General features: G+C 51.4%; 10 protein-coding genes across 10 annotated transcripts; 4 read left to right on the top strand and 6 right to left on the bottom strand.

The window, feature by feature from the left end:
• Nucleotides 1-132: 132 nt before the first annotated feature.
• On the bottom strand, nt 133-7,205 carry COCVIDRAFT_28634 (hypothetical protein; the record flags this gene model as incomplete). Its single annotated transcript, XM_014698754.1, has 4 exons — nt 133-4,979; nt 5,032-6,346; nt 6,506-6,777; nt 6,833-7,205. The coding sequence occupies 4 exons, from the start codon at nt 7,203-7,205 to the stop codon at nt 133-135; spliced, it is 6,807 nt and encodes a 2,268-aa protein (XP_014554240.1).
• A 2,858-nt stretch (nt 7,206-10,063) lies between these two features.
• COCVIDRAFT_39796 (hypothetical protein) lies at nt 10,064-11,126 on the top strand (the record flags this gene model as incomplete). Its single annotated transcript, XM_014698753.1, has 2 exons — nt 10,064-10,325; nt 10,396-11,126. The coding sequence occupies 2 exons, from the start codon at nt 10,064-10,066 to the stop codon at nt 11,124-11,126; spliced, it is 993 nt and encodes a 330-aa protein (XP_014554239.1).
• Nucleotides 11,127-11,149: 23 nt separating this feature from the next.
• COCVIDRAFT_105445 (hypothetical protein) lies at nt 11,150-11,747 on the bottom strand (the record flags this gene model as incomplete). The annotated part of the gene is made up of 3 exons (XM_014698752.1): nt 11,150-11,214; nt 11,273-11,544; nt 11,626-11,747. 3 exons carry the CDS (start codon nt 11,745-11,747, stop codon nt 11,150-11,152), a joined length of 459 nt encoding a protein of 152 aa, XP_014554238.1.
• A 1,528-nt stretch (nt 11,748-13,275) lies between these two features.
• COCVIDRAFT_39794 (hypothetical protein) lies at nt 13,276-14,769 on the top strand (the record flags this gene model as incomplete). The annotated part of the gene is made up of 1 exon (XM_014698751.1): nt 13,276-14,769. One exon carries the CDS (start codon nt 13,276-13,278, stop codon nt 14,767-14,769), a length of 1,494 nt encoding a protein of 497 aa, XP_014554237.1.
• Nucleotides 14,770-14,999: 230 nt separating this feature from the next.
• COCVIDRAFT_17965 (hypothetical protein) lies at nt 15,000-16,034 on the bottom strand (the record flags this gene model as incomplete). Its single annotated transcript, XM_014698738.1, has 1 exon — nt 15,000-16,034. The coding sequence occupies one exon, from the start codon at nt 16,032-16,034 to the stop codon at nt 15,000-15,002; it is 1,035 nt and encodes a 344-aa protein (XP_014554224.1).
• Nucleotides 16,035-16,530: 496 nt separating this feature from the next.
• On the bottom strand, nt 16,531-17,702 carry COCVIDRAFT_105384 (hypothetical protein; the record flags this gene model as incomplete). Its single annotated transcript, XM_014698750.1, has 2 exons — nt 16,531-17,112; nt 17,172-17,702. The coding sequence occupies 2 exons, from the start codon at nt 17,700-17,702 to the stop codon at nt 16,531-16,533; spliced, it is 1,113 nt and encodes a 370-aa protein (XP_014554236.1).
• Nucleotides 17,703-17,984: 282 nt separating this feature from the next.
• COCVIDRAFT_28628 (hypothetical protein) lies at nt 17,985-20,308 on the top strand (the record flags this gene model as incomplete). Its single annotated transcript, XM_014698749.1, has 6 exons — nt 17,985-18,062; nt 18,121-18,318; nt 18,368-18,546; nt 18,599-19,979; nt 20,058-20,183; nt 20,270-20,308. The coding sequence occupies 6 exons, from the start codon at nt 17,985-17,987 to the stop codon at nt 20,306-20,308; spliced, it is 2,001 nt and encodes a 666-aa protein (XP_014554235.1).
• COCVIDRAFT_39790 (hypothetical protein) lies at nt 20,299-21,278 on the bottom strand (the record flags this gene model as incomplete). Its single annotated transcript, XM_014698748.1, has 4 exons — nt 20,299-20,434; nt 20,475-20,722; nt 20,975-21,052; nt 21,147-21,278. 4 exons carry the CDS (start codon nt 21,276-21,278, stop codon nt 20,299-20,301), a joined length of 594 nt encoding a protein of 197 aa, XP_014554234.1.
• A 383-nt stretch (nt 21,279-21,661) lies between these two features.
• On the top strand, nt 21,662-22,834 carry COCVIDRAFT_105491 (hypothetical protein; the record flags this gene model as incomplete). The annotated part of the gene is made up of 1 exon (XM_014698747.1): nt 21,662-22,834. The coding sequence occupies one exon, from the start codon at nt 21,662-21,664 to the stop codon at nt 22,832-22,834; it is 1,173 nt and encodes a 390-aa protein (XP_014554233.1).
• Nucleotides 22,835-23,591: 757 nt separating this feature from the next.
• COCVIDRAFT_39787 (hypothetical protein) lies at nt 23,592-25,031 on the bottom strand (the record flags this gene model as incomplete). Its single annotated transcript, XM_014698746.1, has 1 exon — nt 23,592-25,031. The coding sequence occupies one exon, from the start codon at nt 25,029-25,031 to the stop codon at nt 23,592-23,594; it is 1,440 nt and encodes a 479-aa protein (XP_014554232.1).
• Between the last annotated feature and the right edge of the window lie 822 nt (nt 25,032-25,853).

Genomic DNA, 25,853 nt, shown 5'->3' with positions numbered 1-25,853 from the left:
AAAAGGACGTTAAGTCCATTCTAGCAACACTTGAAGCAACAACAGCCATGCTACAATTACCACTTCGAGCAATAGAGTTCCAAACTTGATCTTCTCAATTAAGCCTAGTACATTAAGCCTAGTACAACCCCTCTACTCCTTCACCTCATCCCTCACAAACCGACTCGTCCCCGCAACCTTGACCGCCAACAACCAAATACTAACATCACTCATAATATCCGCCGTCGCGACATCCGCCCCCACCGCCTTGGAAAACCAATTCCGCATCTCCACCGCCACCAGCGAATCGACGCCGTACCGATAAATCGCTTTCTGCGGGTCGATATCGTCTTTGCTTACAACCAGTAAGCTAGACAACTGCACTTGGATGGCTCCAACGATGATATCCGTGGCTTGAGCCAGAGACTTTGCTTCAGAAAGCAAGTGCGAGGGCCGCGACTTGTCTGTCTCGTCGGTGCTGGAGATACGTGCTGGTAGCGTGTCGAGGTAGTGGTAGATGGGGCGTGTGCTGCCGAGTGGAGCCACGATACCCATTGCACGGAGATCCGCAGGGAGAGTTAAGGGTGTGATGATTTGCGAACCCACACTGCTATTATCTACGCGGCTGGGGTCGCAGCAGAAATGGAGGAGGGAGAAGATGTCTTGTGTGGATACTTCTTCCAGCATGCCGCGGACACGGAGGAGGGCTTGGACTTGCTCGTTTTGCGCGACGTAGCCCACGCCTGTTACCATGCTTAAGGCGAGGGTGTGGGCGCGCTGGCCGTGGCGCATGCGGTGCGCGGCGAGAGCGTCTTGGTAGGTGTTGCCGACTGTGTAGTTTGATTGGCCGAAGGAGCCCATGATGCCGGTTGAGGAGGAGAGCATGACGAAGAAGTCGAGGTTGGGAGGGAGGAGCTGGTGGAGGTTCCAGGAGCCGTCGACTTTGGGGGCAAGTGACTGATGCCACTTTTCGACTGACATGTTTGCAAAGGATGAGTCGCGCATTACCATTGCGGCTTGGATGCAGCCTTTGATGTCTGGGAAGTCGCGGACAGAGTCCAGCATGCTTTGTAGTTGGTGCTTGTCGGCGATGTCACACACTGGTGCTTTGACGATGGCGCCTTTTTCCTGGAGCTCTTGTATGAAGTGCTCGCGATCGGACCCGGTTCCTTCGACTGGAGAGCGTGATGGTAATATCAAGTATCGAGCGCCTTGCTGCACTATCCACTGGACAATGCTTTGGCCTATGCCACCGAAAGCACCCGCGACAAGGTAGCTTGCATCTTCATGGAAGAGTAGCTTGGAATGACTCGATGCGACTTCCATATCGACAACCTCATCGCTGTCCATTTCAATCACAACCTTGGCCATGGTTTCCTTGTCTTGCACAGCCCGGAAAGCCTTCTCGACCTCGCTCTGTTTGAACACGGTCAGTGGTACGTGTGGTATTGTATGACCATCGACAATCATCTGGCAGAAATTCTCGAAGATTCCTTCGAACAAATGGCTTTCCGCTAGTTCCTGAAAGTTGAAATTGACGAGCGTGACGTTCTTATTCGCCACCACCGCTGGTAACGAATTCCCCTTCGGACGGCTCGCCGTGGAAACAAAAGCATGTTTCTCTCCAACATCAACAATCCTTCCAAACGAAGCAATACAGCCGCTTGAACTGTGTAACTCTTCAGTTGAGCCCAAAATAACATCTACACCTCGTCCCTCAGTCTTACGCCGGATTTCGTACTCGAGATTTGGGTCTCCAGTGACGAAAGTAGACAACCTGGTAATAGTGCTATAACGAAGTAAGCAATCCGCCTGCTCTTCCGATTCAACTGTTGTAAAGATATTCGTGCATCCCCGATGTATACACATCATGAAAGCGGCGTGCCCGAGCGCACTGGTCGCATCGTGGATCAGTACATTGTCGCCCAGCTTGACACCTGCAACTTGCATCAGTGCAAAGTACGCCGTGCAGAACGCTACGGGGACCGCAGCTGCTTCGGCAAAGCACATTTCCGCGGGAATCTTTCGTAGCTGCTTGAAGCTGCTCACTGCCGTTTGTGCAACGCCGTTACGTGTGATGCCGAAGACACGGTCTCCGGGTTGGAAATAGGACGCGCTGCGTGATCCGGTTTGCAGTACGATGCCTGCGATTTCGCTGCCAAAGGCGTCGTCGTGGACTTGGCCTAGTGCGACTTGGACATCGCGAGTGTTGAGGCCCACGGCTTTGACTTGGACAAGGACGTCGTCACTTCCAAGCGTATCGTTTTGGGAATCATCTTGCTCGTAGTGCAATGTGTTGAGAATGCCCGCAGCTCCGATTGTGAGGATTGGATTTTTCAGTTCACTCCATGGCTTGGAAACAGTGGTCGCAACTTCTTTGGACTGTGGCAGTACCGTTGCGGCCAGCTCTGCATCATCGACTACGCGTGGTGTACAGAGAACGCCGTCAATTTCCCAATACTCATCTTCGGGGTCATTAGTCTGATCCGCGAGCTTTGCGTCTAAGACTCCCATGATATTACTCGCGAGCTTCTGTAACTCATTCTCGCAATCCAGACTAACGCTGATGAGATGGTAGTCTTCGGACTCCGTGGCTAGCGTGCGCACAAGGCCCGATACAAGGCCTTCCGTGGGACTCTGGTCCAATGCTGGATGTTGAAGCGTTGGCCAGATGAGTGCGTCCGCTGTTGAGAGGAGTTGCTTGATCTTGCTCAAATCGTCATCTTTCATAAGACGCAAGAGCGTTCCATCTAGTCCAGGAAGAAACACGCAAGTAGCTTGGGATACATCTTGTTGGGGGACGGAACTCCAAGATATCGGGATTATTGAGACATTGCAGTGTGAGAGTGCGACTTTTCCAAGTACATCTGCTAAGCTGCTCTGTAGAAAGTCACGCTCGTTGTATACAACATAGACAGTTGAGCCAGAGTAAATTGATTCTCTCTCCTGCTGACTTAGTTCGGGGAAGGTAGCCGGTTGCCAATCAATGCGATACAGAGTCGGTGGTGCTTCTCCTTCATCCGCAGCTGCACCGCTCCGTCCAATCGTCGAAGTCTCCAACTCCCCGTAGAAGTAGAGTTCTTGATCCTGCTCATCCGCTGCAGTAACATCAAAAAGCTTGTTCCGGAATCCGCAACCCTTGACTTGCGCGTTCACTTTTACACTCTTTGCTTCGTTCGATGCGCGCAGCAAATTGGCTGAGAACCACGCGTTGGTGAAGCCCGTAGGTACCGTCGTTGCAGACGCATTCTTGGCAAAAATGGAATAGGCGGGAAATGTTGTCTGCAAGATGGTGTCTAGCGCAGCGGGATGAATCAAATGGGCATCGGTATACATGAATTTCGCGTGTTTCTGCCATTCGGAGAGGCCAATTGATCCTGTTGCTTGTTGACTCTGCTCATGCCATTTGACAGCGTGCATGCTGCGGAACGTGGGACCGTAGGATAGCCCTGCCTTGTTGAACGCATTGTAGATTTCCTCATGGCTAATGTCGGTGCGGCACTGCTTTGTAGCCGCGAGGAATTTTTCAGCTCTTTCGGTCTGTACAGCTGAAGTCTCGTTTGGGTTGTCGTATGCGATTGAGATAGAGCCGGAGCAGCAAAGATGCCATGTGTCATTCTCATATATGTAGAGCGAGAAATGGCTCCACGAACTTCCTGGTTTTGTATCTCGCGCATCTACACTTCCAGGACGTAGTGTCAGTTGTATCTCTGTTCCTCGTGGATTCTCGGATAATGTCATAGGTTTCGTGAACGAAACATCTTTCATTCTGTACCCGGAAGCATCAGCACCTGCGTCGCCGTAAAACTGGCGCACTGCCTCGATAGCCATGACTAGCATGCCTGCTGCTGGCATAAGACACAATCCGTTGATTACGTGATCTTTTAGATACGGCGATTGGTCTAGAAGAATACGGTTCGTCCAGCGTGCCTCCAGTTCGTTCCAATCAGGTGTGCGAGATCCAAGTAGCTCGTGATGCACGAATCTGGTTTGGCGGTATTGGATACTTGTCCGGCCTTCGAGCCAATATCTCTTCTTATCTTCAAACTGATAGCTTGGGAGGGATGTGAGAAGCTTTGAATCGGAACCGCGAACATTGTTGACAGCTGAGATATCGACACATGTCCCAATAGTATGTAGTTTTCCTGCGCACTGCATGGCTGTGACATCTGCCGCGTGATCGCGACGCAATACAGAAACGTATTCGGATTTTACGTCTCTCCCTGCAGCTTTGAGAATATCGCTGAGAGGAGAGCGCAAGGCGGAGTGGGGTCCGATTTCGACAAAGTAGCATGATGATGTATCCGGTTTTGTACAGATTCCTTCCAGGGCGATTGAGAATCTGACAGAGCCAGTAAGATTCTTATTCCAGTAAGCTGCAGTTCTCAGTTCAGCGAGTTGATCCAAGGGTTTTCCGGTGACGGTGGACACGAAAGATGGCTGATCGTCGAGTGGTTCTCCGGGCTCGATATTCCGTAGAAGCTTATTGTAGATACCAGCTACTGGCTTCATGTGATGAGAATGGTATGCAACATTAACCTTCAGGATGTGTACTTCGATGTTTGCTTCTTTTAATGTCGACGAAAGTTGATGAATGGCGTCGCGAGGACCAGAAAGTGTAAAGCTGCGCAGACTGTTGTAACAAGCTATGACGACGGGGTCTTCCGCGTGTGATTCATTCTGCTTATCCATCAAATGCTTCCAGGAGTCCAGCGGGGCCTGAACAGCAACCATGGCACCATTCGATGGGCTCAAGGACTGAGTGATACTGACTGCAAGGCCTCGGAAGTATGCAACCATCCATGCAGATTCGCGCGAGATCGCGTGACTGGCGTATGCAGCAGCAATCTCGCCAGACGAATGGCCGACAGAACCAGATGCTCGGATTTTCCAGGAAGTCAGTAAATCAACGATTGCGACTTGAAGAGCTGTGCATATTGGTTGACTAAGTTCCGGTTTGTGGATAGCTGTTTCGCTCTCGGATTTGTTGCATAGTTCATCTATAGTAGTTTGCATTAATTGATGAGCTTGAAAACATGTCGATAACCTTACCTATCAAAGACCACGAACTTCCCAGCGATTGAAAGTACTGGTCAGCTTCTCGCATAGTCTTCGAGAAAACATTGTATTGCATGAGCTCGCGACCCATCCCATGCCATTGTGCGCCTTGTCCGGTGAACACGAAGCAAATTTTTGCATTTGGTTTTGATCGCACAGGTGGAGACCAAGCCATTTCAGACTGAGCGTTTGATAAGGCGACACATGTACTCTTCCATGGAAACTTGGTACGTTTCTCGGCCAGAGTATATGCGATATCGTTCAGTGTCTGACGGCGATTTTCATCATCCATGTGATCGCTCATCCACTTCTTCAGCGCATCAATCGATCGATGAACTGCTCGCTCATCAAAAGCAGAGATGGCCAATAGCTTCGGAGTGAACTTGCTGTTTTCACCCGCAAAAGTACTGGCTTCTTCATAATCGCCTGCAGAACCAGAAGGCGTGTCGTCACAAGTCGTGCTACCAGAAGGCATGGTTTCAGAACCATTCTCGTTACTGGAAGTGCGGATCAAGGTCGAGGTGTTGCAAGGATGGACGTGTTTCGCTTCCTCAATCGTTCGGACATCTGCGGTGCAGTGTCTCCCTTCTAGACCCTGCTCGCGGAGAAAGCTGAGCGCATCATCGATAACGACATGTGCATTTGTTCCACCGTATCCGAAAGAGTTCACGCTTGCACGTCGGACTCCACTGGTCGGCCATAGTACGGGTTTCAACGGGAATCTCAAGTTCGGTCCAGCGGCCGTAACGGCAGGATTGATGCGCTCAGGGTAAACATTCGGCGGGATGATACCCTTTTCAAGTACCAGTAACGTTTTTATCACCCCAGCGATACCGCTAGCGCCTTCAGGGTGGCCCATATTTGACTTGAGCGCGCCAACGAAAATTGGGTCTTCGGGCGTCCGAGCAGAAAATACACTGTTGATAGCAGCAGCTTCACATGGATCTCCAGCCTTAGTACCAGTTCCATGTGCTTCAAAGTAGCGAGTTTCGTCGAGACTCAGACCGGCTCGTGCATACGTCTCGCGAATAAGGCGCTCTTGTGCGGATTGGCTAGGCGATGTGATACTCGGAGTGTTGCCATCTTGGCCGCAACCAGTCGACCGAATCACACCGCGGATATTATTGCCATCGGCAATAGCTTCTGAAAGTCGCTTGAGAACCAGGACTCCAAAACCCTCTCCTCGTGCATAGCCAGAAGCTCTCTCGTCGAAGGAGTAGCATACGCTGTCTTTGGACATCATGTTAAGACTGCTCAATAGGGCAGTCGAGTCTGGTAGTAGACACAAGTTGGTGCCGCATACAAGAGACTGTTACCGTCAGTATTCTGATGTTAGAAGTCAATCCATCCCATGTAGTAATAGGAGGCCGAACCCCCCATATTAGTCCGAACATCGCTACCAATTCCGAGGCGCTGCTGGTATATCTCCGGGCGTCTTTATTTGACGAAGTTATGAGATTAGACTCACCATATTAACGCTTCCAGCAAGTAACTCCTGGCACGCAAGATGAAGAGCAACAAGACCACCAGAGCAAGCTGTATCCACAGTCATACTAGGTCCACTGAAGTCGTAGAACCAACTCAACCGGTTTGATAACATAGCCAGACCACTTGAGCCAACAATACGATAGTCGCCAGGCATTTGAGCATCTCTCTGAGAAATTTGGCTGTACTCCTGTAATAAGCACCCCACGTGGACTGATGTTCGGGTGCCTACAGCATCCTGCATGGTAATACCAGCTAAGGGAAGATGGTATTAGTATATGTTTTGAATGATCCTGGGCTATCCGCATACCGTTTTCAAGAGCGTGATAACTCGTTTCGAGCAGCAAGCGCTGCTGTGGATCCATACATTCCGCCTCAGCCGGCTGAATAGAAAAGAACGGCGCATCGAAGCGTGCTGGATCGTCGGATAGAAAATGGCCACCGCGATTCTTCACAGTGCCAGGTCGGTGACCATTCTCTTTGTAGAATCCATCGATGTTCCATCGGTTCTTGGGAATCTCGGTCATGGTCGACCGGCGCTCGATGAGGAGTTTCCATAAGCTCTCTGCGTTTGTTACGTCTTGGGGGAATTTGAAGCCGAAGCCGACGACTGCAATTGGATCGAAGCTATTTGTATCGGGAGAGGTCGGCTGAGAGCCTGATTGTGTATTTGAGAGCTTCATCGTGAAATGCACTTTGCGCTGATGTAGTGTTTTGTGCGATCAGCTGCTTGGTAGGTTCTTGGTCCTATCAACGTCCCTAACGTTGCTCACATGTACTTTGGTAAGACAAAATTGAGGCTGGCGTAGTTAGTTTTGGAACTCTCAGAAACACATGTGTTCATGTGTAGAATCGTATCAGTTGGATGTTTGTTAAGGTATATGTCACAGGGGAGTGTTGCTGGAGCTAAAATGGAGCATATGCAGATGGAAGAGCAGATATTAAAGACCCTAGAATTAGAATATGCGGGGTGTATATAAAATGGTATCAATCAGGCGTTAACTCAAAATGGCTATATACTGCGTGCGCTGAGTGCTATTTGAGGCGACTGCGTTAAGCGGCGTTTTGCCTAGCTAGAAATGGCCCACTTGTTTTCCGAGACGGAAAGGCGGCATATGCATGCACGTATATGGAGCAGTCCGTGGTGACTGTTATGATCGTGGTAGTACAGGAGAAGTACCCGGATTCCACGACATCTGATACCTTCCTGTGATCAATGCATCATACAAGTATCCTGTCAGTACCTGAGTTTGGAAGGAAGTTCCCTTCATCCAGGTTATGGGAACGTAGAGAATATTTTCTGAAGCGTGTTGATCATCGGCTAGAGTGTGGTCATGCAGCTCCGCTGGACGCCTAATACGTTAAGCTCGACCCAAGCTGCATGCGCGCTCTTGCACTTTTACCGTTTTAATTGTGCGCATACCAAAGAACCGGATAATTACTCTCATAGAGCGTTTAGAAATTCATGTACGTCTCAATGGGTATAAGAGCAATGCCGCAGAGCTTGCGTTGGGTCGTGGAGTTGGGAGGGGTCCTATGAGCCGCAAAGTTACCCTCGTACCTCCATTGAATCAGGCATTGGTCAGGATTTTGAACCAGTAACGTTTGAAAACGATATTTACCGAACCAGATATTTGAAGTAATTGCAGGTGAGTAGCAGGTGAAGGATTTAACAAGTTTACAAAAACAAGGGTAAGGATAAGTGCAGATATGTGGGCCTTTGCGAGTTCAAGTCATAGAGAAGACGCGTCAGACACTCGAGTTACAGTCTAGGTCCTCGCGAGAACCACCAACTAGATGAAGGTCTTGTCTTTCCAAGATCCTTTTGGTCTCCAGTCTCGTTATAGTTCTCATGTAATTCGTTACACGACAGGCCGAATCATGCATCTAGTCCAGCGATTTATAATCCGTTGGGCTCCACAAGTTCGCTTCGACCTGATGTGAACTATTGACTCCACGCGGATGTCTGTTAACGTGCCCCGAACGCGACCTGCAGCAACCGAGTTTTACTTCCAGGAGTGTGCAAAGCGGGTGGATTCGCAAGGCCATCAGCCTTGGCTGTCAATCTGGCTATCACATGCTCGGGCAAGATTACCTAAATGCGTTACCTCTCGTATAGATGGATTGATGCTAAAATCAATGATTCAGTTCAGTGATATATTGCCGAGTACAAAAACTGGGGGTTTGATAATGTGAATACCAGGCTGATACGTATCTCACAAAGCCAGGTATATCGCATTTGAACTTTGCACAACCTGATCGCGATCATGAATGCTCAATCGGTGCACATTGGCAACCCCGCTTTGACATCTCCGGGTATTATTGAAAAGACCAATTGTTTCAATCTGGAGTCGCGGCAAATCGCAGGATCGATGGCAGGGCTTACCAAGGACATGTCGGTTTTGGCCCCCAAAACTAAACTATCGTATGCGACTTGACACGGGCGATTGGGCGCCTGACAAAGGCTAGACTTTTTGCTCTGATTTGGAGCCGTGTGTTCGTTACCATCATTATGGAGGTAATGGTGCGAAACGCTATGATTGCAACGGGTTACTTGACCTTTCAAAGAGCTTTTTGTGGTAAGGAAATGTTAGACAAAGGTATATCTGCTTGTCGTTTTGAGGTTGTGAGTTTTGTTGCATGATTTCCTTGACGGTGAAAAAAGGACCCAAAGTCAAGCTATAGACAGTATCCGGAACATGAAACGAATGCTGATTCGTAGATTCATGGACTCTTTGATGGTCTCGAGGTCTCAATCCCGAGAGTGCCGCACACATACCACCCAAGCCAAGAATCCCTTGTCTTGCTCTCGATAATATTAAGAGCAGCATGTGCAAATCCAGAAGATACAACTCTTCCAGATCAGTCACGACTGTGTTTCGCCTTGATGTTGGTTTTTTTAACCTGCGCATGATTCAATCATGGAAATCGTAATACGTGGTGCATGTCATCGTGGAAGTATAGATAATAGTGAAGCGGCCATCCAGTCGTGCTCGGGATCTCGCTCTATTTGCGAATATGGACAGGCAATAGTTCATCAAAAGATCCATCCACTCGGTTTGAAAGAGTAAAGAAAATTGTGCAGGATTGATGATCCTTAAAGAGAGGGATGGGCGGCTCATAATATGGATAATGAAATCTAAAAAAAGATATGATGGGCCACAGAGTGCGGCAGTCAGCTAAGCCACCACGTGTCGTTTCAGCCGTCAGCACGTCAAAGGAACCGTCTCCCGGGTATCGGAATATAGATGCAGACATGCTCTTCCGTGATGGCGTTTTTTGTGGGTTAATGCAGGGACAACATGACGATACGAGGGAGTGAATAAGGACAGGACTGCGTAGTGGCGGAGCAGGGCCCGAGGCAGAATGGTATCGGACGACGCGGGGCAATGGCGGGGCAGTTTTTGGCAGCTAGTGACCCGACGGCCACCTCCGACGGCTAGCCATGGCTCAAACGGTACGATAGAAGTCTGCCAATCTGCCTGCTTCGACAAGACTCATAGCACCACAAATTGTTTCCAGGGCTTCCTACCACATTAACATGGCCGCCCAAACTGCACAGGGTCTCACACCAGAGCAGCTCGGTTTCTTCAACGAGAATGGATATCTCTTGATACCAGACGTGCTGTCACAAGACACGGTCAAAGAGCTCCTCAATGATACCAGCAAAATGCTCAATGACTTCTCGCTGGATGACCATCCCATGACCAAGTTCTCGACTGGTGGCGAAGACGGCGCGGACCATGTAGGGGACAGCTACTTCTTGGAATCTGGAGACAAAGTACGCTTCTTCTTTGAAGAAGGTGAGTTCTGCTTCCTGCATTCAATTGACGTCGCATCTATGAAAGACCAACTGGGCTGATATCATGGCAGACGCTTTTGACAAATCCGGCAATCTGACAAAGCCCAAGCATCGTGCAATCAACAAGATTGGCCATTATCTGCACGAGCTTTCCCCTTCATTTCGCAGTATCTCTCTCTCAGATCGCAATGCCGCTATTGCCTCTTCATTGGGGTTCCGTGATCCACGGGTTCTCCAATCTATGGTTATTTGCAAGCAGCCCGAGATAGGCGGTGCTGTGCCACCTCATCAGGACAGCACATTCTTGTATACTGATCCACCTAGCGCCGTGGGTTGGTGGTATGCCCTCGAGGATGCCACAAAAGAAAACGGCTGTTTGAGTTTTGCTGCTGGGAGCCACAAGCGAGCTCCTATTGAAAAGAGGTTTGTGAGGACGGGCAACGGAACTGGCTTTATCGACAATGACGGGGCCAAGTTCCCGAACAGCATAACACCCGAGAGTCAGGGCGAGAAGGGGTATGAGATGGTAGAGAAGGAGGAAAAGTATGACATGGGCGAAGTCAAGGCTGGAACGCTAGTTCTCATCCATGGTAACATTCTCCACAAGAGTGAGAAGAACACGAGCGAAAAGAGCAGGAACATATATACATTCCATGTCATTGAGGGCGACCAGAATTATGACGAGAGGAACTGGCTGCAACCACCTGCACAGGGTTTCTCGAAATTATATCAGGAGAAGACTGCAGCGGCGAATGGAACGAATGGGTCGGGTTCGAGCAACAGACTTGCGAAGGATTGGTAGACATGTTACAATATATTTATCTACTATGACTTGCTTTGTACACACAAGCCGATACCTCCGAGCACGAATGCCATGCCTATCCAAGTGTCTATGGCATGTTAGCTTCTGAGTCGCACGACTGTTACGCAAGCCGATTCAAAACGTACCTCTACTAATGACCTTTTTCTCTGCCCACCATTCACCTAGCACAGTGAACAGAAAGGCGAGTGAGTTGGTGATGGGCACCGTCAGACTCAATTCCGCCTTGCCTATCAATATGAAGAACCACACGCTTCCAGTGACATTGAGCAACAATGGTATTGCATATGCCGGTCGACTCAGCACTCCAATCACAGCATAAAGTACACCCAACACTTTCTTCTTGAGCCATGAATTGTTCGGATCGGTAAGGGCAGGGCGTTGGGGCGGCGTATAGTTCCTATGATAAGGTCAGCAAGGTCCGATAGGCCACTGGTCCGTAAAGTAAAACATAAAATCTCACGGAAGGAAACCAACGTACATTGCAGCTTTACGCATAAAAGGTGTCGTAAGTCCCCAGCATGCGCCAACCATAAGGAAGCCCAGAATCCAGCGAAAGATGGAAGGTTGAGGCTCGTTGGCGATGGGCGCGTCGGGGTCCATGATGCTGCAGCAAATTCGATCAGAGAATCACTACAGTGGAGGCCAATAACCAACGACACGAATAGCGCAATTGTCGACGCTATTGTGATTCGATACGTCGAGCTGTTGACATGGGATGAAAGCAACGAACTGGTGCTTGGCTGGCGCGCTAACTTGGGCCGTGCGCAGGTACACACAACATCACATTACCATCCCTTCGCCATCATTTCGTCCCGACAACAATTAACCGTCATTACTCGGCATTCATCCACAAACAATGGAAGACCTATTATCAACTATCTGAGTTTACAGCCTTCTGCGGATTGAATTTCTTCGACCCGTGCCGACGCTGTCTCCAGGACGAAAAAGAACCGCATTCCACAACTCAGCCGCGCTTTGCACTTTTCGACCACTGATTGACTTTGCAATGATTACCACCGCTCTGGTACCCACCGCTCTGGTACCTGACCTGCTCACAAATGTAATTTATTGTGTTGTGCCCGACATCCGCCGACGAAAGTTCTTGGCTAGAACTCAATGATGGCGCAGCAGGACCCTGCAAAGGCAAGCAGTTTCTTTGATCCACCCTCCCGGGATCCGCCCTAGTCAAGCCATGCCCCAGGTTGCCAGCCTATTCCTGGTATCCATCCACGCAGGCAGTTCACCCGCCTAGTACTATTCAGAAATATTGCTATTGTTGGGAACTATTCCCGTACAGCAATACTGTATCCATCGCCATGCACCGGAATGACACGACCATCTTCCGTATCAACCGTACTCCTGCAATGGGCAATATCGTGGATGACTTCATTACTAGGCCTCATTGACGGCCTCACATGGTCCAAATTGCCATACTTTGAAAGAGTTACTGCATTTTTCATTTGACCTCACACGCAGGTTGGATATCCTTCGATACAAAGAAGTCTCTGGTCGACAAAGAAGGAAACTACAAGCTAATTGTTACATGACAGGTACCCGCGGGCTAGAAAACCTAGACTAGATGAGTGACTCAGCATCATATATATGGCTACATACACTATGTGCCTACCATTGCTATGGAGTATCCAGCCATCCTGGTCACCTCCGAGTATGCCACTGTTGACACGCGGGCAGTGCAGGCGCCTCCAGACTACCTGAAACCAAAGGGTTGAGGCTTAGTTCATCGTCTATCCAACCCACCCTAATTCAACCCAATATGTTCTAGTGTGCTAAGTATAGACGGGATGTGCATTGCATGAGAGTTGGCCGTTGGAAGCCACTGACACATTTGGACATGTGAGATCATATATCTCTCGTGGGGTTTGTTCGAAATTTTTGATTCTTTGCATTATTAGCGCGTCACAGATCTTGTTCCTGCAGGCCTACGACTACTCCCGCCTTCGTTGATAAGATACAAGTATCACGTCGCGATTGTCTATTTACACTCCGCATTTTCACCCACTTCGTTCCACGACATACCCCGCTTAGCCTCGGATACATCGACTGCATCTGTTACTTCTTGGAAAATCTTTCCCTGTATTCAGTACCATATTGCCTTTTTGACAGCATCATGTCAATGCAGTCGGTTTGCAACAGCGAGCCAGAGGGTGTGGACTTGGACAATTTGTTCGAGGACTATGTCGATACGGGTCTCCTACGCCCCTCCAACAACTCATCATCTGCTCAGTCCAGCCCGGACGAGTTGGCGTGTCTCCTAGGGATCGCTTCGTCGAATGAGAGTGACTTGTTCGGGGCTGAATCTATACTCAATCGGGAAACAAAGGCTGCTTGGCACAAGGCTCTCCAAGAGTGTGACCAGAGCTTTGCCTCCCCATGGTCTGATTATTCTGCCTCTCCCTCATACATTGCTTCTCCTTCTGCCACAGATTATTACAGCGACTCCGAGTCGTTGAGCTTTCCAGGGGTCATCGGGTCAGTCAGAGAACAGTTGCGGTCCATGTCCCAGCCTTGCACACCGCGACCTCACACATCCCGTCGGTCCCTCGAGAAGGCTGTAGCCTTTCAGAACCAAATGAAATACCGTGATACCAGGAATTTATCAAAGACGTCAACAAGGCCTTCTTCTAGAACGATGCAGGCCTCTTGTCCCCGTCCTTATACCCCGGATCTATGGAACAACCAGACGGCCCCAATACACATCGTTTCGAGAACTGCATCTGAAGAACCCGCCTCGCTCGTTACGCTGTCTGAGTTTGCCGAGGATGAAAACAAAGACTGCCTTCTTGCCCAAGAATACGGTCAGGTGCACACTCTTGGTCATTCGCTGCTTCCGACGAATGACGAACAGTATTTCTCGCACTACCAATCGACCACTTCAGCCTCTCTAGTAATGGAAGGACCGAACCGAAATCACCACAATGAAAATATGGACCTTAGTTTTAGCCCAGGCAATACGTCTAGTTCAGCAATCTCAGCCTTGTTGACGCCACCGATATCCCTTCCATTAACTAGCAAGCCATGGATTCCTGACACAACACCCACCCTAGACTTTGACTTTTCAGCGCCACCCGATCTGGTAGACACCGGCAACACAGCTAGTTGGTGGGCCGGCGAATCTACTGGCACTGGCTACTCCACAGCAAACACCCTACACTTCACCAGCTCAAACACGGAACTCCACGGCCTAGGCATAACCTGCGAACCCACCCCCTTCAACTACACCGTCCATCCCGCCCACACCCTCCCTTCCTCTTTCCTCCCACTCACCCACCGCACCCCCTCCCCACCACCACGCAAACCCCACCCCCGCCCACGCACCCGCCCCAACACCTCGCGCCCCCGCCGCTCCAGAACCTCTTCCCCAAACTCTATCTCCCGCACCACCGCAGCAAACACGGGCTTCGTCAACTTCACACCCGAAGACAGCAGGAAAATCCTAACTGGCGTGGCGCCGAGCGGAAGCAGCAAGACGAAAGCGCGGCGTGAGAGGGAGGCTGCGGAGCGAAGGCGGAAGTTGAGTCAGGCGGCTATGAAGGCGGTGTTGGAGGCGGGTGGGGATGTCGAGAGGATTAGGGGGTTGGAGGGGGAGATGTTGGTTGTGTAGTTTAGATTTATGGGGGGAGGTTAAACGAAGTTATGAAGTACAATGACACACAAATTTGAATTCCTTTTACTTGTTCTCTATAGCAATCTGTGAGGTGCACGCGCGGGATTAGCATGGCCCGTCTTAGATCTGATACAGGATATTCTCCGATTGAAAAAGATACAGAACCCCGTCGCATCGACATTTAATCACCACATCTCTTTAGCAAAAAAATCATTTTTTTAGACTACTTACTCCCCACCCCCAAGCTCCAGCCTCGCCAGTACAGCCTCCACCAGCGCCGTACCGCCTGGCCCCCGCTCCACAGTCCCCAACGTCTTTTCCTCGGCCTCAAGCTCCACCGCTCCCTCGTAGACCTTGACAATCATGTCTTCGTCGACCTTGGTACCGCACGCGACCATACCGCGGATCAGGGTGCTCACCATCATGATTTCACGGGTAAGACCGGGTTCGATATCATCGTTTTGGCTCGAGTACAGCGTCTCGATTGCGGACTCGTCGAGACTGTTGATGCCGACTTCCTTTGCATCTGCGCTAGTGGTGATGTGCTTGCAAACGAAGACGTAGCCGTTGACACCAAGGATGATGTCGATTTCACCCGCAGCCGTGTTCAGCGTGAAAACCTGGCGTCGGCTGCGTACTACGCCGCCTTTCCGGCTGAGAATACCGCCGCCTGCACCGGTGATGCTAGTGAAGACGCCGTTGCGCAGTTTGCCGTATTTGAGAGAGCGGGTGTGGAGTGAGGCGGTGCCGTCTTGGTGTAAGCTCTGGACTTCTGCGACGAGCAAATCGCCTTCTTGGAAGAATGTCCGGATGTTGAGCTCGTCGACGGTTGTTCGGCGGCGGAGCACGCCACCTGGCAGGTTGATACTGGAGAGAGGGAGGTTGGCTAGCATGGGCGCGGCGATATCTACGTTCCATTTTTTGGTTCCAACGGTCATTATGCGGCCGACGACCAGGTCGCCAATCTCGGGTTGGTAGCGGGCGCGTAGTGGTTGCACAGATAGCAGCTTGTTAGTTTTGTGCAAGGTTCCTGCGACGGTGGATATTATTGTTGTTGATCCGGCTGGCTGTGAAGGAATATATGTGCCATGACCACGCATCCATTGCGGGTCGGAGGTTATATGTTCACCAGGCGTGACGATGGCTTTGGAAGACGAGATCGCGAGATCGTCGTCACCCATTTCAATGTCGGAGCCAGACTCATCATTTTCATCGCGCCGTGGAGGCGGCAGTGCGCTGAATGGTAAGACAGAGATTGGCATTTGGACAGTGCGCAATGTGAGTATGGTGGTGGTGGTGATGATGTCGTTTGGTTTTAAAGCTTTGGAAATTTTGGCAGGGATTAGTAGCTCCATGGGGACCCTTGCAGTGGAGCTGCTGCACCACCATTTGCCCCATCAAAATTTCCACCCATTACTTTGAAAACGTGATAAGTCCAGCACTGTAGTGACAATCGATTTGCAAGATGCAGAATATCAATTTTCAAGCCGTACAGCTGCAAAAAGACCTAGTTTTCACATCAAAACAGGAAAGGACATACATGGAATTGTTTTCAAGGTAGTATAGTTTGTTTTCCCATATTGTTATCCTAAATTATTTTCTGTGGAGTATGTAATTATCCACATACCAGATACAAATGGTATGATATCGCAGTTCTCGCATTTTCCTCAATACACGTAACCGTAGCTTGAAAACTCCACTCGCGATGCCAACATCCCCCACCACACCCATCACCAACCCACAACAAAACTCCACCCTCTATTTTTTCACCTTGACAGCCCCCTTCCCAGCCTTGGCATCCTTGACCTTCTTCTTCTCCACCTCTGTCTGCGGCTCCTCCATACTCTTGGTGCTAAGCTTGGGCAGAAACATGCTTACACGCTCCTGATAAACCTTGTATTCTGGATACTTGCCCGCACTCAGCAACTCAGTAAGCCAGGTGCTGCCCTGGAACAAGGCCAAGTACAAGGCCGCACCGATAGCAGCCCAATTGTAATACGTCTCCGTCTCTAGGCAGCACCATTGGTACAAGAAGACCCAAAAGGCTTGTTCGGCGGCAAAGTTGGGATGGCGGGACCATGCGAAAAGGCCGGTGGTGTTGAAACCGCGATCGAGCTGTTCGCGCGTGTACTTCTTGTTAGCCGGGACTTTGGCTGTGTTGCGGTATTCGTCCCTAGCGGCGTAGTAATTCCATTGCGCCTGATCGGCGAAGAATTCCAGGACAACAAGGGCGACCATGGATCGACCAAAGAGTGAGTCGTACGAGGAGACAGTATTGCCAGTGATCCTGTTTGCAAGGAGCAAAATGTACGTTGGTGTTGTGATGACCCAGAGGAGAAACTGTTTGCGGTCAGTAAGGCCTTGGATTGCGTGTCAATTGGACACATATGCGCGCCTACATTCTGATAAAACGAGATGAAAACGACGTTCATGACAAACATGGCTGGACCGCCAATGTAGTCTTTTACAATGTTCCACCTGTAATCCTCACTTCCAATCGTGTATCCGCCCTTGCGCCAGTAGTTGAAGGTCAAGCGAGCGCTCCAGATGATGGAGACAGCCATGACATGGTCTAGCTTTGTCGCTGGCAGGCCATTCAAATGTGCCCATGTTGCATAATGTATGTTGTACAGAGCAGGCAGTAAGCTCCAGATTCGGTCGACCTGCGAGTAGTTGCGGTTGATTTCGGAAAGGACAAGGACAACAGGCGAGAGGAACATGACGGCAAAGGCGAATGACGATATGAGGGGGTTGGTGCTGAGATAGAGCTCCTTGAGCGCCTGGACGTCCGAGATGCGTGCTACGACTTGGTACGGCAGGTCATAGAGTTGTGGTAGGTACGGCTCGACCGTCTTGTGGAAATCGGCACACTCGGGAAGTGTGCTGACCACTGGAATCGCCATGTCGAGGTAGGTGCGCGGATCAGGCATTGTGCCAGGTAGCTTCAATGTCTCGCTCGTAATATGCAGACAGGGGATGTGTATATGTATATAGACATGCAGGTATGCAGTAAGTATGAAATCTGGAGGCGGGGATGACCTCATGAGTCGCTGCTGTCCACAAGCAAAAATGGCTTAGCGCCCTGCAAGAGCGCCCGTGCAGCTTTGCGACGCGCTCTGCATCGGCCTGACGCGCTTTCACATGACCGTGAATATCTTTGCCTTGTCCATATTGCCCCTCTTAGATGGAAGTATACAAAACTCAAAGGCACAATGCGGGTGTTGTGCGTAGCAGAGAAGCCATCCATCGCAAAGGCAGTCGCAGGCCATCTCGGTGGGCAAGCCCGAGCTGTGAGTTGTGCACCTATCATCAGGCTTCTTGAGGCGGACTGCTGAGATTACCTACCAGGAAAGTGTTCGGGGCATCCAATGGGTCAAGAACTACAAGTTTGATTTTCGCTTCAACAACTGGGGCCAGTGTTCTGTCACCTTTACCTGTGTCGCTGGGCACATTGTCGCCCAGGATTTCAACGACAGATATAAAAAATGGCACTCATGCCAGCCCGTCTCTCTATTCGAAGCACCGATTGTGTCTGGAATAGCAGAGGTGCGTGGCAGGACCGTCGTTTCACTAGTCTCCACTGACCAGTAACCAGGACAAGAAAGTGGTGGCGAGCAACATCGAGACCCAGGCGAGGTACGCGTCAATTTTGTTCATATGGACCGATTGTGACCGCGAGGGCGAGCACATTGGGACCGAGATCCGCGACATTGCACTCAAGGCGAATCCAAACTTGCAAGTGTGGCGAGCACGTTTCAGCAATATCGAGCGAGCGTCTGTATTACCATTTCTTCCCGGACACAAGCAGTTGACTAATTTGTTTTAGACATGTCATTCAAGCGTCACAGAATCCAATCCATCTGGATGAGGCACAGGCGCAGGCCGTCTCGGCGCGGATTGAGCTGGATCTGCGACTGGGAGCCGCATTTACGCGAATGCAGACGCTAGCGCTCCAGAACATGATCCCTCAGCAAGGCGAAGAGCGAGGCAAGGTAATCAGCTACGGCTCTTGCCAGTTTCCAACTCTGGGATTCGTGGTAGACCGCTACCTTCGAGTGCGCAACTTTGTTCCAGAACCATTCTGGTCCATCAAGGTGGCACACGAAAAGGATGGCATTGATGTCAAGTTCAACTGGCGGCGGGGCCACTTGTTTGACCGCATGGCCGTCATTCTCATCTTGGAACGTTGTCTGCTTTCCAAGACTGCAGCTGTGACAAAGATGGCAAAGAAACCTACCAAGAAATGGAAGCCGCTGCCTCTGACGACTGTTGAGCTACAGAAGAATGGAAGTAGATTTCTTCGCATGACGTCGCAGGATGTTATGAAGGTGGCTGAGGACTTGTATACCAAAGGCTGGATCAGCTACCCGCGCACGGAAACGGACCAGTTTGATCGCGGCATGGACCTGAAAACGCTTGTGGGACGGCAGACTCAAGATGGTCGCTGGGGGCCATTTGCACAGAATCTCATGAATGGCGGTTTTCAGCAGCCTCGCGCGGGGCGCAACAACGACAAGGCCCATCCTCCCATCCATCCAGTCAACTATGTGGCACCTACGCAGCTCAACGACCGGGAGCGTGCAGTGTATGAATTTGTGGTTCGGCGATTCCTGGCTTGCTGCTCCGAGGACGCTGTTGGTGAGGCTACAGATATTGAAATCGAGTACGGAGGGGAAGTGTTCCACGCGCACGGGCTCCGGGTCATTGCAAGAAACTACCTAGACGTGTATCCATATGACAAATGGGAGAGCAGTCAGGTGCTGCCACAGTATGCAGTAGGAGAGAGGCTTGAGCCGACCGAGGTGAACATGGTTGATGGTCAGACGACGGCGCCAAGCTACCTTACGGAGCCCGAGTTGATCGCACTGATGGACGCCAACGGAATTGGTACGGATGCAACCATGGCCGAGCACATTGCCAAAATCAAGGAACGCGAATATGTGATTGCGCGGCCCAAGGGCGGTGGGGGCGCTGGTACTAGTGATGGAAATGGTGCAGCAGCAAGCAGAGGGCGAGGGCGAGGAAGAGGTTCGCGTGGAGGGCGTGGAGGGCGAGGCGGCGCAGCAGCAGCAACAGGACAAGCCGGGGGAGGGAACACGGGCGGAGTTCAAGAGTTTATCCCGACGACGCTGGGGGTTGCGCTCATCGAGGGGTACGACAATGTGGGGTTTGAGACGAGCCTGAGCAAACCGTTTCTCCGTAAGCAAGTAAGTAATGGGGTTGCTGATGCACGTGGGGTGGTGAATGGCAGAGGCCCAAGAGGCTCGCTAACAAAAGTTCGGCAGATGGAGGAGCAGATGAAGGCGATATGCGAAGGTCGCAGTACGCGCAACGACGTTGTTCAACAAAACCTGGAGCAATATCGGGCAGTATTCAATCGCACGGTGCAGCAGATCAACGTGCTGAAATCGGTACGCATGCAATTTTCTTTGTTACTATTGTCGGGAGCCAAGATTGGCATGTGTAGTGGGATCGCTAACGTAATGCGTGTCGCTAGGCCATCACCAAGTATGTGGTCAACGCGAATCACGGGTGAGGGCTTGTCCACGCGGGGCAGGGTGTCGCAGTGCTCACGTCACGCCTCGGGTGATGGGGCATGTTGGTCCATTGCGGGATGGATGTCTTGCAGAGGGAGCCTGTCGGACAAACACGTGTGTCGAGGCTGTTGATGGTGCGGAGTTTTGTCCCCTCAACCTGCACACAGCGAAGTCGGACCTTTTTTGGCGGCGGCGTGACGACCCCCGCGGCACGATAACGCCAATGGGGGGTTGTGGGCGCGAGGCATGGAAGGACGGATGGCGCAGCGTGAGGAGCCGATATGGAGGGTTGCTGATATGGGCCTTGTAATCGGCTGCGAACGGGTCACGACAAAGCCAACATCGGAGCATGGCCACGGCAAGTTGGGGGGAGTCGAGTGACGGTGCAGGGGGCGTGGGATTGCCGGTACGTACTGAAGTTAGTAGTATGTATGTAGGGTATGGAAGTATAAGTCGGTGCTAAGGCGTGTTGCGTAGTGTTGCCCTGCTTCTGCGCACCGAGTCCCTGCTGCCGGCGAGGGGCGAATTCCCATGATTTCCATGACGGCTGCTCAAGGTAAAGGCGTGGTGCGAAGCAGCCAGTCGCTTCCGGCCCAATCAGCAGGCAGACAGGGGGGAAGGGGCGCCGGCCGTCGCTTCCCGCCTGGGGGGGTTGTCAGATGCACCTGTGTTCCTTGGTTGCAGCGGCCCTGGGGGAAGGCCAGCGAGAGCGAGGGCCTTATCATGGCGTAGTCCCTGCCTGCCTGCCATGTCGAAGACTCATGACACATCGCACACTCGAATATTCAACCCTTCTGCTGCTCTGCTGCTCTGCTACTTACTCTCCATCCAAGACGCTTGCTCTCTCGCCCTCGTCCCCTGCACGCTCCGGATCCCGCGCTGCTGCTGCCCGAACACGCTATCGGCTTCGTCCCGACACCGACTCGCTGATCCCCATCGCCGATCGCTAAGACGTCTCGGAACGGCCATAGTGATAGAGTCGAGCTCCACAACTGCATCCGGCTACAACAACACACCGCCAGCACCCTTTTTTGTCCCTTTGTCGCTTAGTCGTGTGTCGCGTAAGGCAGTTCTATCACCGTCTTAAATTTCGTGGTTCAAAATTCACCTCCTGTCCAACACCAAACTTGCCCTCGATACTAAGAGAGCCCATATCCGAGACTCCCAGGTATGTCTATTACCAACCACTCCATACGAGCATACATACCCGCCTGCACAGCGCTGCAGGTCCCACAAGTTTCCCTGCTAACGCTCTCTGGCCCTCTAGTCCCCAGGATCCTGCTTCCAGTGCGACTTCCTGAGCAACCCGCGCTTTGACTCACTCAGTCAGCCCCTGCCTCGCAACTACAACCATGGCTGCCGCTGCTCCCAAGCCCGTGTCCAACATTGCCATGGCCTTTGGGCGAAAGGACAGTGGACATGCTACCTCTACCGGCACTCTGCCTACGCCCCCTAGCTCCATTTCTCCCACGCTGCCTGCACACAAGCGACGCCCCATGCCTGTGGCTGGGCGCGTCCATACACCAGATGATGAATCTATGGAAATAGACCTTCAGGACGCGGTGGAGCACGCGGCGGCCCAGGACCAGCCCTCTGCTCTTTCCAAGGAGGCGCTGGCCGGCCTCGACGCGACGCGCCAAATCACTGCGCTGATGCTGGCCAAGCACCACCTGCCAGACATCCTCGTCGGCCACGGCGCAATGCCCATCCGCGAGATGATGGCCCATTTGACTCATGTTGTGCCTGGCTTCTCGGGACTCCCCCCAGCAAAGGCTCGCAGACTAGTCGTAGCCGCGCTGGAACACCGCGCGGGCGGCGGCCTTCACGGCGAGGTCAAGTTTGAAAAGGTCGGCTGGGGGCGCTGGAGTGTGGCAGGCTCTGGCGCAAAGGCTCAGGGAGTACCCATCGGTGGCAAGCGCTCTGGAAATGGGCAGACGCCGCCGGACAGCGTCGATAGTACAGGAGGTAGTCTGCAAATACCGAGGCTGCGACAGGAACGTGACGTTTACGCCGGTAGCTGGAATGCGGGCTCGTGGTCACCCCACCGTCAGGATGACGACGAAGAAATGGCGGACCAGATGTCGCTGGACGACTCTGACGACAGTTCCGACTCTGATTCGGCCTCGGACATGGAGCTGGAAGAAGAGTTGAATGACGACACGGATCAGGAAGACTGGGCGACCATGGGGCCTGAAGCTCTTCGCGAGACCCGCTGCGGTCCGCGCCGAGAACACCGTGACTACAACTATCTAAGCCGAACTCAGACGAGCAACCCGCGCTACCGGAATTCATCCGCCCAGGCCCACTCTCTGCCTCAGCACTCGCTCGCGCGCACTCAGACGCCCACCACTCTGCATCACCAATCTTTTCTTGCTCCTCACCATGCATCCCGCGGTAATCACGCCGTGAACGCGGGCTCTTCCCTCACGACTGTTTTCAATGCATCCTCTATGACTAGTCCTCTTACCGGTTCCGGCGCTGAGCGTGACGCCATCGAAGCCCTCATCGCAATGGGTTCCATGTAGAATTCCTTCCGCTCACCCACATATCCCTCATCGACTCATGACGCCTTTACGAGACTTACATTCAACATTCAACATTTTTTTTTATCAAAGCTGCACGCAGGCGCAGACCAGCACATATATATCCTCATCAACATCATCAGCACCACTTGCTATATATACATACATAAAGATCAGATACGAAATGGAGATGGCTTTTTTTGGGAACGAAAGGGGAGGAGTGAGGAGTAGTAGGAGAAAGGGAAGCTATTACTGGGCTTTAGATTACCTTGGCATATAACTCGAACTTAGTTCTCGCCTTTGCATTTGGGTTCCGGGGAACAATGCAACGGGGAACGATCCGTCAAGTGCTGATGTGGATCATGTGGACAAGAACCTACTTATTTTTTTTTAGGTTCATATTCTGGTTGTTTCTTGTTTCCTCAGTGGGGGATTGGTGCGGGCTACTTTTTGTGGGAACAAATTCGGTACCAAACGCATTGACTTTTTTGGGGACGTTTTTGTTTACTTTGTATATACCGGGGCGAGGCCTGGCCTGAGCCCTTACTTACTCTACTCCTTTTTTATTACTATCACACGCAGAAACCTTTTAGATGAGATATAATGACGCTGGTCAACGACGGATGGATGGATGGATGGGGTGGCTTTTTTTTGGGATATTAATTTGATGAATATATAATACGTAATCTGATGACTCTGCCTGCTTCTTCTATCATCTACAATCTATCGCTCATGCTCGCATACAAAGACAAGGAGACGTTTACTCCGCCCCACTATCAAACAGCACTTTCGCCCTTCCCATCGTCCCGGCCTCGACAGCCCCCAAGATACCCGTAACAACTTCTTTACCGAAAAACGCAACACCAAGTTCTTGACTTGTAAACCAACTCGCACGGTCCAGATTACCACTGCCTAGTACCACAACCTCATCATCCACACTCACCATTTTAAAATGCGACTGCTGCGCCTCACCCCCTTCCTCGCCGCGGGGTTTTAAACCGCCGAGCGGCGTCCAATACGACACAACCAGGCGTCCAGGGTGCGGACTCGCAATGGCGGACTCCTCATCGATCAAGGCCTGGCGCTCAGACGATAGCGTGCGGTAGCGGCGTATGAGTCTGCGCACACAGCGCGCCGTGGTGGTACCCGCTGTGACGAGTTGCTCGAGGATCATGAGGCGCTTGGATGTTAGGATTCTAACGTCGATACCGCGGGCGAGGGCGCGGAGAAGGGCGGAGAGGACGGGTGGGGAGGTGAGGTTTGGGGTTTGAATCGAGATTTTGCGCTCGGCTTTTGAGAAGAGGGTGAGGAGGAAGAGGTTCAGCGGGGTTTGCGGGGCTTGGAGGATCTTTGAGGAGGTGAAGGGGGAGAAGGTTGGGTTGCGGTGGTGGGGGCTTGGGAGGAAGATTGTGGGGGTTTCGGGGGTGGAGAGCGTGATGTGGGATTTTAGAGATGGGGTTTGTTTGGGTTGGGGGAGGGGGGAGTCTGGTGAGTTGGTGGAGGAGGAGGAAGGAGGAAGGGGGGAAGGGTCGTCTGTTTTGCGTTCCCAGAATGAGCGGTAGAATTTTAGGAATTGCGTGACGATGGGGCCGGTGAGGGTGATGGCGCCTTCGAACCATTCTTCCCAGCTTATGTTGCAGCTGGGCAGGATTGCGGTTTTGCGGTCCACAATGATGAATTTGGGGTGCATGACGCTGAAGGGGAGAAGGAAGACGGATTTGATTTCCAGGTTTAGGCCGTGGAGTTCTGATGGGTCCGGGAGGCCGAGCTTCTTTACCCATGTTGACGGTGGGTACGTTTGGCCTGTGACGCCTTGGTGGTGGAAGAGCTTCTGAAATATGGAGCTAGAGGAAAAACAAAGTCGGACTCTGATCTTATGCGTTCCTCGTATAACGGCTTTGGTTGATAGTTTTCTTAGCACGCTGTTGAGAGTGTCCAAGCTGGATGATCGGGACCAGAAACAGGTTACGAGAATGAGCTCGTGGTCGGCTGCCTCGAGAAGGGGAGCAAGAGATTCATATATGGATGATCCGGTCCCGGTCATGAATGTGTCGATATTCGAGGTAGTGATGAGCGACCGGGGATACCGGGCATAGTAACTTGGATCGTCACTTGCATTGCTGGGCGCAGCAGCATCGAGTGCCGATATAAAGGGTTCATTGAAGTGAGATGCAGAGGGAGACGAGGCCGCTGGTGCCATGTCTATGCGTGAAGATAGAGGTTCTGGGAATGAGTCTGAATTTCTGATGCCATGACGTTGAGCTCGTCGCGACCGCCAATGCATGTCTGACGCGTCGGGTCTAGGCTGAATACGGGTACTGTCGCTGGTCAGTGCGTGCAACAGTTCATCAGTCAATGCAACACTTCACCAAAATGTGGGCCCATCAAAAAATGAAGCTGTATTACTGATTTAATATCTTGACTAATACAGGGATTGTTTAGGGTAGCTAGATACGGAATATTTCGGAAAAAAGGTGCAGTAGTCAACCTTGGAGCAAATTCAACCACGCTTCTTCGTCACTAAAGCTTCAAACTCGTTGTATGCTGCGAAAATCCCATCAATCGAGATGAATTAGTTCCGATGTTGAAGTTTGCTTCTGTAATTGGATATCCCTTTGGTCGTGAAGCTATAGATTACTACCAAAACGTTGTTATCGTGAGATCTCTTGGTGGAGTACACTCATGGCCGTACATTGGATTTCTATCTACTTCTATTCATTGGGCAACTGTACGTTACACCCGCATTTGAATACTTTGGTGGACATCTTGCCGTCCTGAAGCTTCAACAACTGGGCAACCTAGCTAGTACCAGAGGGCTTTCATTCTGCAAAAATCGGCACATAGTTTCTTACTATAAATCCAGAAGGTGGTAGTCCGCGCCCTAATTCCTTTTCTGCACTGATGTTTCACTAATTTAGTTTCTTGTGGTGGAGTACGTAATTGCCTTTGTCTCTGCGGTAGGTTGTAGGTGCAGTATGTGGTATGGGTATGTGGGACATATGTGACGGATTGTTTGGGGGGG

This window comes from Bipolaris victoriae, assembly GCF_000527765.1.
Source record: "Bipolaris victoriae FI3 unplaced genomic scaffold scaffold_72, whole genome shotgun sequence".
NCBI classification, from domain to species: Eukaryota; Fungi; Ascomycota; class Dothideomycetes; order Pleosporales; family Pleosporaceae; genus Bipolaris; species Bipolaris victoriae.
Note: the sequence above shows the minus strand (reverse complement) of the source record. Positions and strands in the feature narration are given on the sequence as shown.